The following is a 13389-nucleotide window of genomic DNA, read 5'->3' as shown; positions in this document are numbered from 1 at the left end:
TTGGCCTTTTACTTCATTCACTTTTGCAAATGAAAATAAAGCTACTGTGAGAGCAGATCTTTTGCTAAGAAAATATTTTTTTTTAATATTTTTATAGCTCTGTCAACAATAAAGGAGTCTCACAGTCTAAAGTCTTTCTCTAAACCTTTTTAATGGAAAAAACTTCATAGAAAATATCCTTTTACTTTTTTAATAACATATAACTATATACATGATTAAAAACTGTAACAAAAAGCTGCAGGGACTGGAAAAATGTTTTGTTGGATCCATGCAGATGGTACATCTAAAAAAGGATTTCACAAATCCATGTACATCAAATGGAGCTGCAGTGACAGGGTTGAAAAAAATGGCAACTCTATATTATTTACCTGAATGTATTGGGAATAAAGCACAGACATACAAAATACACAAAAGAATACAAAAGAGTACACGGTGTAAATGCTGTTAGCACAGGAAGTTTCTTTTTTTTTTAGGTAAGTAGGAGAAAAGAAGTAAAATCTCCTTTTTCACATTTTATATTGCAGTTTAAAAGATAACTAATCTCTTACTTGCTGTATTTTGTTTTTCTTCATTCTGACATACACTACAGTAGAAGTATATGGCACTTGCATTTAACAACTCAGGAATATTTGATTTATCTCCATGCCTGTGAATGTCCTGTCATTTCTGAATAACAACATGTATATATATTGCTTTAAAAACACATACACAGTTTGACATGAGTTACAAAATATTGAGGGCCACCACACTACAAAGTGCTGGAAACTCTTGTCCTGATCCAGCAGTTTGTTGAAGGACACATACAACTTCAAATCTAAGAGGAATTCCTCAGAGAGTAAAGGAAGTTAAGAACATGCAGAAATTATTTGCTGATCAGGTCTGGAGTTTTCAACAGTTCATAGTATAGACTCTGCAGCTAGGAAAACTTACACCTGAGGCCATAATTCTGTCCTTACACCCCAGGTAATGTAGCTACATGGTGTAGATGATTTACTGTACCTTTAAAATAGATTTTCTTAATTCTGAGTTAAAACATAAAATGAAACCTAAAAAAAAAAGTTTGGGGATTTGTCGAGCTCTGCAGCTGAAAGGAAGAGAGAGATAGTATTTAGTGTGTCAGTTCCAAGCTGGAAGAGATTCAGTAGGCAGCAGGTAATAATGTGACAGGCTTTAAACACCTCACTTCTAGAAGAACTTGCTCATATATTTGTCCTGGCCCAAAGCTACCCCAAACATAACTGAAAACTAAGTACCAGCCAGTAACTTCACCTGAGGCTCAGAGGCATGGTGAGGATGGCAAGCTGTCATTCAGTAAAAAGTAAAGTCAAGCTTAGTTCTTGCCAGGTGGGCTCTGGCTGGGTCCTTCCTGCTGTAACAAGTACTTAATGATTCCCAGTGTAATCACAGGCAGTTTAATAGCAGACAAATAAATGGAGCCTGTGTGTGCATATACTTATTTAGAAAAAGAAAAAAGGTGAAAGCAACAACAGTAACAACAACAACAACAAAACTAGACAAGCAGTGAAAGCTGAAATACTCTGTGAAGCCTTGGGATCTGTTCCTGTTCTCGTTAACACCCTCCCACCCTGTCTGGCCTTGCTCTTTTGGCAGGCAGGTAAAACTGTTCAGGTTCCTGTGAGTGAAGGACTTTCTGCTTTTAGCAAGACTTAAAGTAATTATGCAAATAAGCTTTGACATCCAAATCACTGTGAGCCATGAAAGCTAAATGTCATTGATAAGTATTTGGCTTTCATTGTCCATATAGTCATTTGATTCCCTCCCAGTTTGACCCTTTTATGTGAGCATGCTAATTGGAAAGTTGCCAGTATACCAGGTTTGGGGTCAGTACTGTTCCGAGTCCTTTTTTTTTTAAAAGAACTTCAATGATACTTGTTTGTGTTGTTCATTGCTAGCATTTTGGGTAAAATCTGGCCTGTAGAGCCCTGATTGAAGCTACAATGTCAGTACAAGGCAGGTCTGAGAAGGCAACCTGAAAGCAGTAAGACTTATTTTGTTTATTTAAAGAAGAGATAAATGTGTGTGTGCATGCATTTGCATTTAACAGTTTTATAGCTAGAACCATTACTAAATGATGCCCAATAGCAATTTTATCTCTTGTTATGATTTGTTTTATAAAGATGTAACGATTCTCAGGAGAGTTTTATGAAAACATGCAGAGCTGATTTGCATTACATACGCAGTTATGTGCCCAGTATATATGTTGCAACTTAATTTCTTAAATATATATTGTGTAACACTTTTATTCCTGAGTGCTGGTCTCCATAAGGAATAGAGAAGGTGGCATCATGTGCTCTTCTGCACAACATGGTCCTTCGTCATTTTAGGAATTCTTCTGAGGGATCTTTATTGTCACAGTTTTAACTTCAGAATATTCTCTCAATCCACATTCACCCCTAAAAAACAAATTGCAGCATCAGCTTGCACCAGACATTGTTTATTGAGCAAAAACCTGCAAATGATTTCTTGATTGAGGTAAGATATAAGCTAAAATTCCAGTTCAGGTGAGGTCAAAAGAATGATGGATGGCTCCAGCATTTGATAGGGAGATACAGAACATTACACCTGACACAGGACTTTGAGGGGTACCTGTTCTGCTTTGGATAAATTGTGCTTAAGAAATGTGTTGTCTGAATGCTTTTAAGACTTTGTTGTAGTCAGCTGTGGCAAGTCTGCTGAGGTTTAGAGTGGACATTGCATGGCTTCTTGGGACTTATCCCTGTCTTCACTGAAGCACAGGTATTTGCATTTTTGCTGTGCTTATTTTGAGTAACAGAAAAGTCTCTTTAAGTCATTAGTTAAGTTCTAATGTGTCTGTCAGGTGCTGTGTATGCAAAGCAAACACTGTCCCCACCTCAAAACAGGTACAGTCTAAGTCTGGAAGTAGAGTCTCTTCCACATGAACTCATAGGAAGATTCTTTTTGGCACGAGGTCTTACAGACATTTGTTTCTTGGTTGAATTCTTATCCCCACCCCTAAATCACACAAAATACTGTACCATTACTTCTATGAAAATCTAGAACATGCTGACATGCATATGTTGTTAGCAAGTTTACTATTTGACAGTGCCTTCCCTCTGGATTCTACTGTGCAGGACTTTAGCTATTTATCTGACTTAGCTGAGTCACAGAACCATTCCCTTACCGGTCAGTGGAAGCTGTCACTTCCAGGAGCTGTGTGGGGCCCAGTAACTAATGCTAGTAGATTTTTGTGTGAAAGTTTCTACTGGACTCAGCAGGGCCGTGCATAGCTCCACACACCTGTTGGACACATTTTTGCAAGCCAATAGGTAACCTAGTCAGCAGTGTGGCCAGTGCCTTCATGTATGTTCCAACTGCCAGTTGCTTTCTTATCTTAGAGACATTTATTGTCTGTTTCTTCAGCCCAAGGCTTCAGGGCGTTATGTGTTTGTTCTCTGCCCAAAGGTTTGGAAGTGGACAAGAGTGATGAATTCCAAGGCAAGCATTTTTCCAAAGTTAAAGCAGTGCACTTGTTGAATAGGAAGATGTTATGCCAGATGTTCAGAGCAGAAGAATCAGTGTGTGTTCAATTAAAGAGCTCACTTGTCCCCACAGCCTAATACAGGGAGCAATGGCATCCTCTTCTATGGCCACTTTGGGTCTTGGATTGCAGTTTGGGATCAGGATGAGAACAAGGGTTGTGTCTATGAGGAAGGAGCCCACGGATCAAGTTTGCATGGTGCTATCCCTTGGTTGTGTGGGTGTGAGGGAAGGGGAACAAACTGCTTTTCAAAAAGAAATATTACATACTCTCCTCCCTCCCTCAGTCCAAGAGAAAAAAAGGATAAGGAAAAGAATTAAAAGAATTAGAACTCCAATCCATTCTCCTGCTTGCACGTCTTTTTCAAAATGTAACTGTGCACTACTGTATCTCAGAGCTCTCCAGACAATAATAATTCCTATAACATTAAAGGATAGTTCTGAAGTAGAATGGCACTTCCTTCCCTTGAAGACATTTGGACAGAGACCAGAATTTTGGAGAACTCTAATATAAAACGGCCACATGTGGCTATCTGGGATGAGTCACCCAATTTTTAGTTACAGGAATTAAATTTTATATTGCCCAGGTAGTGATAAAAAACTTCAAAGAAGCCTGAATGTAAAACCCCCATCTTTTAGACTTCTTCAAGAATACAAGAATATTTTAAGTAGTTTCTACAAGCAGAAATCAGTTGTAATGTGTACATGAGTTCTGGTCCTCTACTGGTATGTACATACCCTGCTATGTTTTGTGGAAGTGTAAAATGAGTAAACAGATATCAACTTTCTGTGTTTGTTTTTTGCCCATGTGTGATAAAAACCTGTGAATTTAAATGCAGGACCAAAACAAGTCCCAGATAGTAGAGTGCTAGCACAGGCAGCACAGTGGCACAGTTATGATCTGGCTGTAACATAGTATTAGCTTAGCAATGACAAATTTGTGCTTGGACACTTTCTCTCTTAGTTTTTTTCTTTAATAGTCTGGCTTGCCATTATTTATGCTGTACAATGTATCCCTTAAAAACAGGGATTTAAGAAACTGTGGCATTTGAATAAAAAGTATGCAGATACTAATGCAGGGTGGAGGAGGTGAATTAGAAGGTGATATCTGATCAAAGAGGTTCTGAAAGGAGTAGAATAATTACTCACAAGTAGGTTTTCAGGCACCTTTGTGAGATGGAGATTATTGCCATTCCAAGCATTTATTCTTTATGATTAATACTTTGAAAGCTCTAGATGGGAATCAGGAGTGCAAGTACCACAGACTGTTCATGGGAGCTGGGGTGCTGCCTGGTTTCCCCCTTTCAAAACTCTGCAGCATCAAGACATGAATATTTTGCTTGCAGAGCTAACCTCCCTGGAGTCAGTGGGGTCACTCCTGGGTGTCAAGTTACTCATGTGCTCTATCGAGCTTAGTAGTTTTAGAATATTTTCACAATGATAAGAGTTAGATGAGCTGACATATTTATGACAGTGTGAGATCAGCTCATAGCTGATGAATGTGGAGAATAGTATGAATGTGTTATTCAAAGTACTCCCTAACGAGGGAAAATACTTCAGACTACACAGAGCTTATTTTATAGATCAAGTTGTATACTTGAACATATTTAAAGTTTTAAAGGGTTTGACCTTACTTTAGTTTTACTGCTGAGTTTGCCATAAGCTATTTTGAAAACTTAGGTGAGACATATCTGGCATACATGCCTCCTGCACAGAAATTAATTGAATCCTTTGCATGTAACCAATCTGGGGCTGATGCAATTGCTAAACTTCCTTGTGATTGTAATGAGAATGAAAAACTGGTAAGACTTTAAATTAGGTACATGGGAGAGTATTTGAGTGTGGAGCTCCATTTCAAAACATTTGGCACTTAGTTCTAAATGGAGTAAGAAAGACAGAAGGCTTTGTAATGGAAAGTGATTTTTTGAAAGGGATGTAAACACATTTGTCTCCTTCTCTAGGCCTGACTTCACTTAACAATGTTTATAAATCTGGAAGCAATAGATAACTTTTTAATAAAATTCATATGCATCTATATTAATAAATATAGTAAAAACTGAAGAAAGGAAAGAAAATGACAAGAGAGGCAAAATATATGGCAAAACAACTCTGAAACGAGTACACCAAACCAGTCAACAAGCACTCAGCAATACTGAAAAGAGTCTTTCTGAAAAAGTGATGGTTAATATGGCTAAAAAATATTTCAGAAAAAACAGGTTACAAGTTCAGAAAAATACTCAGAAATTTTCAGTTCTCTTCAGAATAAGGAGAGTTCCAGTAAGTTAGATTGCTGTGTAAAAAGAAAAAGAAAATAAAAATAGGGAAAAAAAAGCTTACCATGCACATCAATTGCATTTAGAACTGGCAATGATTAAAAGTCACCTTATATTATGCCCTGATCCTCAGGTTGGGATATTTCCTGATCTTAATTTGCATGGAAGAATTCACTAATGGTTATTAAGTTGTAGAGTTGAAAACAGCAGTGTGTAATACTTACATCTCTCTCCCATTGCCAGACATTTTGAATCCTCCAAAAGGACTTTGGGCATTTAAGGCATTGTAGCAGTTTATCCTGTAACAGGAAGAAGCATTAAGTCCAGCTGCACTGACAGAGAGACCTTTGGATAAATTAGGGAGAGGCTGAAACTAAGCTAAGGACAGTGTATACCTTTTAGTAATAACAAATGTGTTTCATGTTGAAAAGAAATGAGGGATTTATGCCATAAAAACAGCTTTTTGCTCCTTAGTCATAAGGAGAATGGGATTTGGCCTGTGAGATCTGGACCCTATACTTGTACATAGCTTCAGTAATGAACTGTTAATATAACCTATTCCTCAGGGCTAGAGAGAAGAGGTGTCCCCTCAGTTTCTTAATGTAGAGAGTACATGATTCTTTGTGCCTTTAGCAGAAACCTCACAGGATTCCTCTGCTCCACAGTAAGGATTGTTTCTTACTGTTTCTTTTCAGTAATGCATTCAGTGACTGCCATGCTCATGGAAAACAAGGTGCTTTCCAAGAGCATTGCCCAGCAGTGAGCAGTCACAACATCTCCCTGCAGTCTTGGCTAGTGATTCACCACTAGGATGGTCTAGATAAATATTTTCAACAAAGGTTGGAAAACTGAGGAGACATGATGTTAGTGGGTCAAATTCTGTTTTCAAGAGCAGGAGTGTGATAACTTCCACTTACCAGACTGTCCCAGCCTGCATTGCTGAAGAGACTGTCAGGGCCTTGTTTATGTCATTTGTAAAGACAGCAGCTACCAGCCCAAAGTCAGAATTGTTGGCTCTCTCTATAACTTCATCCATGGTTTTAAATCTCAGGATTTCTTGAACGGGCCCAAAAATCTGCAACAAAGGTTAAGCATCAATTAATAAACCAGCCCACTCAGAGCCATTTAATTCCTGTTTTATTCTGCTTTTAAAATTTTCTTCTCTCTCCTATTGTACTTTTTGAAACTTCCCACAGTAGCATTTAATAGTGATAATATCTGTCTGTAAAACTGCATGAACTTCCCCAAGCAAGTGCCTCAGCAGAACTCATCCATTCTATCCTTAAGGTCTGAGACCCTACAACCAATGACAAAAATTGACTTCCTCACCCAACTGATGTTGTCAGCTGCTGTGTGCATAAGGAGTTCTGAAAAGATGTTATTATCTTTTTCTTTAAATATAGTGATAATTTTCACTCTGTAGCTTTTGTCTCAGGAATTAAACAACAGGGAAAAAAGTGATGTTTAGGACATTCTAAAATGATCTTGCCCGTGTGTGTGAGTGAATACCTCCTCCTTGGCAATCCGCATGTCATCTGTCACGTTGGAAAACACTGTAGGTTCAATGAAGAAGCCCTTTCTTCCCAGCCCTTTACCCCCACATTCAAGTTTTGCTCCTTCAGTAATGCCACTTTGAATCAGCTCCAAGATCTTGTTGTATTGTTTCTTATCAATCTGAAAGAGAGAAGAAGTTGACTTGCAGAGCTGCACTTAATGATTGAGCCAAAATAGGTTTGTTTAGGCAAGTCATGTCCCAGTAAGTAGCCTCATGCTTATATTCACTATTCTTTGAGCTGGAGATGCCAAAGATCTACAAGTAGCTGCTGACTGTAACAATGTAGTTTATAAGCACAAAAATAGCATCTAATTAATTTTTGTTCCAGGTTAACTTCCTGCAAATGGTGTAAGTCCCACTGGTTATCCTGTGGCAGTAACATTTTCTAAAGACTTATTTCTAAATCTGCCCATCTTTTTGCTCTGAATTTCTGGGTCTACAGGCACAGGTATGTTTGTAGACAGTTCCTGAAAGTAAGTGCCCACAGAGACTTTTGAGAGCTTCTCACAGTTTACAGCTGTATCTTGGAGGCTGAAGATCTAAATCTTGCTTTTTAAACTGAGAGACAGACATTGATATTTAAGATGAGATTGTTTTTTATTTTACAAGAAAACACCTCAGTGTTGCACAAATTATCTACCCTTTCGAATTTTATCTTAAAAACATTTATCATGTCAGCTACCCTGAACTATGAGTGTGTGTGCACTGACTGACCTCTCTCTTAGTAGAGTTTAAACACTCCCAGGCACCTCCTGGGCTACACAGCCAAAGCACTAATCCTTTACCTGTGGACCTTGTTCTGTAGTCGGGTCAAAGGGACTCCCCACAACTCTCCTCTTTGCACGTTCTACACTTCTTCTAACAAACTCTTCATAGATTGATTCTTCCACATAAATCCGTGAGCCTGCAGTGCAGCATTGACCTTGATTGAAGAACACCCCTTGGTGAGCTTGTTCCACAGCATAGTCCACTAGAAAACCAAGACAGCACATGCTGCACTGAAACACCACAGATAAATATGCCTTTGCACTAGTGTCATGTGTATTATATAGAACCACATGCCCAAAACTTCACAAGTAGGATTTAGTTAAAAAAACCCCACAAACAAAATCAAAACATACTATAGTTGTGCCAGGTCATAAATGAGGATGATTCATTTTGTGTCATAATTCCTGTGAATATAGAGAGTTATTAAACATGCCTAGAGTTGATTTTTAACCCAGCTGTGTCTCCCCCTGGAGACAGCTATGCTGGAGGGATATTAGGAGCATTACAACTGTTTCAGAAATACTAGGCTTCAAGGGGACTGCTTGGGGCTTCAGGCATCATCTACATAAAAAAGGGTCCACAGGTAATACATCCCACATACCATCTCATGACCCAAAATATGGCCTAATATCCCACTGCAGAGGTAAATCAAGACAGTGCTTTAGCAGTCTGTAGGAGTAGGGTATGCAAGAACAACTTCACCAGTGTCTTATGTGCCAGCAACATGTAATTCATCAATTCAAACACTTAAGGAAGCAGGTTGTGCCTCACATAAAGCCTGTCTGACTGGGGTCAGTACAGGAAGGGAAAACCTGTCTGTGATTCCAAGTTTGCACTAGGTTTAATACTGCACATGTGAGAATTACAGCAAACCAAGTACTTGAGAGAGTTTGACTTTAATAATAGCAAGACCTGTCCTTCCTAAAAAGCCACGGAAACATCTTCCTAGCCTGGGTAAGGCTTTAAAATTATAGGTCAGTTTTAGAACATTCAACCCTTGAATTCTATTCTAACTCCCTTGGAGGTACAACTGTCACATTCTCTATCCAAGCAGGAGAGAGAATCCAGTCATATTTAGACATGCAGAGCTACATTAACCATTGGGTGTAATAGCAGGCTAGACAAGAAAATGAATTCATCCCTAAACAGTGATGCCCTACAGCACTGCAATACCTCTGTTACCAGCTGGAGCATTTTGGAAGGTTTTATTTTATGGACTAAACAAAGCAACAGTGCTTTACTTTCAGCACATTATAGACAATTCCATTTAACAGAAATGTCTTATTCTGCCCTCAGCTTGGTCTTTAGAAAAATTATATGGGGTGTTCCCTGGACCCCATTCAAATTTTCCCAGGCAGCTCCATGGAGATTGAAAACACTGGTGGATAGATGTGATTAACTGATGTTTCTTCCTCTATTGTTAACAGTTTTTCACCATGAGGGGCTCTAACCATTCTTCTCTGGTTTTTTGGTACACGAAACTTTCAACAGCTTTATCATGCTTTCTGCTAACTTTCGGCACACAGTGTTCCTTAAGAACAAACAGTTCCTTTGGAATGGTGAGCAAACTGCTCTTCTTAAATAATCAGGACTCTGAAGTCTAAATCTTAGGTCAAGTGCTGGAGGTTCTAATTATGGGAAGACCAGAGAGCTTTAGAGAGCTTTATACTGTGGAACCAACAGTCCTGAAGAAGACTGTGCTCTCCTCTGTGCCATGTTATTCCACTGTGGCCTGCAAGGTCATCTCAGATAAACTACAGCTCTGTAGAGCAGCTGCCCCTATGGAAGGCCCTAACACAGACCTCCCCCACATGTATGACTCTACTAGAAATGTTCAGGTTATCCAGTCAGAGTTAGTAGGTTAGGAACATTTGAGATGTGGTGGGAGGTGGAGATGTAGAGGGCTGTAATATCTGCCTCTGGCTCCAGCTGACAGGAGCCTTTTTAGCTTACCAGGATGATTGTGGCTGAAATTCAGACCCCCAACTTGCAAAAACATCTCTATGTACATAAGCTGCTAGAAGTTGTCAAGCTTTCTCTAGTCTTTCAGACACTGATAAGTTTTGAAAATGGATATAGGATTGTAACTCTTTAAATTCATGCTATTCAGAATCTAATCACTTCTTTTTACATTAGAAGACCTTATGTGTCTATTTATTGGGGTTACAAGTTCTCAGAAAAGGCATTGAGTACAGTGTGCCTGCACACAGCTTGAAACAAGAGCTCAGAGCAAGGTGTGAACCATCTCATTCATCTTAATGGGGTGTTAACTTCAAAACCTCCTGCTGACCATTTAGATAGCAACATTTTTAACTATTTCATTGCTGATCGTGTAAGAAGAAACTTCCAGATCGTGTTTTTATCCTGTCCTGAACAGCTGTCTTGTGCCTTCTCAGGTGCCAAAAATCTCAGCTGCACAACGCAACATCATACATCTGCCAAAATTTCCATCTCCCTGCTGACAGTGGCAATGAGGATATTTCAATACACAATTCTTCAATTGTGAAAATTTAAAAAATGAAATAATCTCCAGTTATAGGTACTTAACAAAGGAATACTGCCCTAACTAGGTTTGGCAACTTAAGTGTAAATTAAAGCCCTCCCTTTTTATAATTGCTGTTGAAGCAAAAAAATCACAGAATTTCCAGAGTCAACACACTAAACCACCTTGCTGCAGAGTTTAGGATGGCAAATGTGTATGGGATCATAACTGTGAATATAACTTGGTTATAACTTTTTGTTCTGTTTGCTCGTTGACTATGAATCTGTGGGTTCAAATGTTGTCTTTATATAAAAAATATCACACCTTAGGCTTCTGTAAAATTGAAAAGTGCAATTAGTGCTTCACTTTGTATGCAAGATGTGCCCTAAAGTTAAAAAAAAAAAAAAAGAAAAAAAGAAAAAAAGACATTACACAAACATATTTTTAAGAAAAATATGTAAGTTCTGACTTACAATCAGCATCTGCAAAAATAATGTTTGGGCTTTTCCCACCCAGCTCCAGTGTAACTCTCTTCAAATTAGTCCTTCCAGCTGCTTCTTGGATCAGCTTCCCAACCTGAAAGGAAATGGAGACACATTTTAAAGGGAATGTAGTCATACAGTTCACTTTAACAGCCAAGGTTGGCTATCACTAGAGCAGAGCTTTAAATAATCCAGCAGGTTCTTAGTCCAAACAGATTCTCAGCAGCAGTGGACAGCTTTCAATTTTTTTCCCTAGAAATTGTGTACCCTTCACCCATTTGGGTCTATGCTAAAATGACCTGGGGCTTTCTTTTAGGGTGATTAGGGGGACTGAATTAAAAATTTGAAATTGCTGTAGCTAGAATTACTTCCATCCAAACTACTGACATGTTCACAAGGTTTAGTATGTCAAATTCTGACAAAATCATCAGTCTTCTCTGCAGGATTAACAGCACAGAGCAGAATACTGAGTAGGGCAAGAAGTTACAAAAGCACCATCCCAGACCTGACCTGCAGCTGCACCACAGATAATCTTAAATGGGTTGAGGAGGTCAAAAGCACCTCCAAAATGTCTTTGTAGATTGTGGGGTCAGCCGGAGCAGAATGCAGCCCTGTGACTGGAGCAGCCACAAATTGCAGATCTTGCCAATGAACATGAGAGTAGATTAAATGGAGTAGCAATCTGACAGCTACATATGTGACGTGTTTCCACATCAGTACAGTTGGAGAGGCAGCTGTGCTCCCTGGAAATTTTCCTCTCCCTGGATCAACAAATCCAAAATAGATCAGATTTTATACTGTTGCAGTGTAACTGTGCCCATTTTGCAGCTTAGGAAGTAATCACAGATAAATTTAGGCTCCTACATGGTAAAACACAGGATTCAGAGTAGCTATTGAATATTGAGAGCCTGAGAACCTTGATAAGTGCCTTCTTTTAACAGGGACATGTTTTAATGTCACAAAGAAAATTAGATGTGAAGTGAGATGAGAGTGAGTCCAGAGCAGGACTTTTTTCCTCCATGTAGTATTCTGGTCTCTCTGTTTTCTATTTCTGAGGTTATGTGAGTGACAGTCCCTGCAGTAAGGGGTTAATAGATGAGAAGCTGAACCTCTTAGAGAATTGAAGGCAGTCTGCTAGAGAAAGTTAAGTCAGCACTGGAGTAATCAGAAAGCAAATGAAACAGAAACCAGGGCCCCTACAGAAAAAAAAAAAAAAACCTGAAGCAAAACCCCCACAGGATAATGAAGGAATTGTCAACCACTTCATGTACCTTTGTGATTAACTGTTTATCTGGTGATACCACAGTTGAGTGTGGCTGAGGTTATTTCTTTTAAAAAAACAAGAAAAGAAAATGCTTTTTTCCTTTATCCCTGTATTGATGGAATGGAGTGTTGACATTATCATGAAATTCCTTGCATATCCCCTTAATTGGAGCTGATTTTATTGCTGTATTTGACTGACAGCCAGAAGTGAACCTGAAAAAGGACTCTCTCTGCCTTCCGCCCCCACCACATACATCGAGCACATCATCTGGAAATTCCAGCCTCTCAAACTGTGCTGAAAACACAGAGATCTCCACCAGTCTGTGTTTAGAGCCAGTGCCAGCCAATGCCATTCACACCCTCACTGCCTTGAACCTCCCTCTCTCAAAGAACAAGAACCACCTATTTCCCCTCAAAAATTCACAGGGAGCAGGACAAAGGAAGCCAGAGCAATGTGTCCAGCCCTCATCTCTCTGCCTGCCATTCTACTACTTTAATGTCAAAACTCTTTTCTACATGTAAGCAAAGCTTTTGAAAGGATTCTCTGCAAACAAGTGATTGGCAAATATGCAAGTTCAAACATAATATATATGGCAAATATTAAAGTCCACAGGGCTTGGAGACAATGGTGTTAATTTGGAAAAGTATGGTCCGGAGTATTTTTAATACAGGGAAGTTGTCAAGTTTCCAAGTGCAAACTTAATAGAAAGCTTCACTGTGTTCCTCCTGCTAGAAATCAGGATGGTGGGGCTCATGCTGCTCAGCACTTTTGTTCACTGTGCTCCTATTGTGCCCCGTGCACTTATATGTTGAGAGAAGTCTTAAGGAAGGCACCAGTGCTGTGGTTATTTAGGGACAAAGGCAGCCCTTTGTGACTGACCCTCTCTTTATGGAGAAAGACAGCATGAAAGGGATAAGTGATAGTGTTGCAATCTGTATGGGCTTTCAGTACATGCTTCCTGCAGTGTCTCTCAGCTCTACCCGTGAGCTCCCAACAGGCAGTTCAGCCTTGCGAGGGAAGGCTGGAAGAGAGGACTCCCCCACAGA

The 13389-nt window shown here is 39.3% G+C and overlaps 1 protein-coding gene across 3 annotated transcripts in view; it reads right to left on the bottom strand.

The window, feature by feature from the left end:
• Positions 1–513: 513 nt before the first annotated feature.
• The window catches only part of LOC103797339 (retinal dehydrogenase 2), a 53473-nt gene continuing 40597 nt past the window's right edge, over positions 514–13389 (bottom strand). For 2 of the 3 annotated variants that reach the window (XM_009069559.1, XM_009069566.1), the window contains 6 exons: positions 11071–11173; positions 8133–8317; positions 7302–7466; positions 6710–6867; positions 6017–6091; positions 1998–2414 (listed from right to left, as the gene is read on the bottom strand). In XM_009069559.1, coding sequence (XP_009067807.1) covers positions 2342–2414; positions 6017–6091; positions 6710–6867; positions 7302–7466; positions 8133–8317; positions 11071–11173 — 759 coding nt within the window. In that variant the 3' untranslated portion in view covers positions 1998–2341. Of the gene's footprint in view, positions 2415–6016; positions 6092–6709; positions 6868–7301; positions 7467–8132; positions 8318–11070; positions 11174–13389 lie in introns of all 3 variants that reach the window. The other variant, XM_009069550.1, reaches the window with a different exon arrangement.

Source organism: Acanthisitta chloris, unplaced genomic scaffold (genome assembly GCF_000695815.1).
Source record: "Acanthisitta chloris isolate BGI_N310 unplaced genomic scaffold, ASM69581v1 scaffold38140, whole genome shotgun sequence".
Classification (NCBI taxonomy): domain Eukaryota; kingdom Metazoa; phylum Chordata; class Aves; order Passeriformes; family Acanthisittidae; genus Acanthisitta; species Acanthisitta chloris.
Note: the sequence above shows the minus strand (reverse complement) of the source record. Positions and strands in the feature narration are given on the sequence as shown.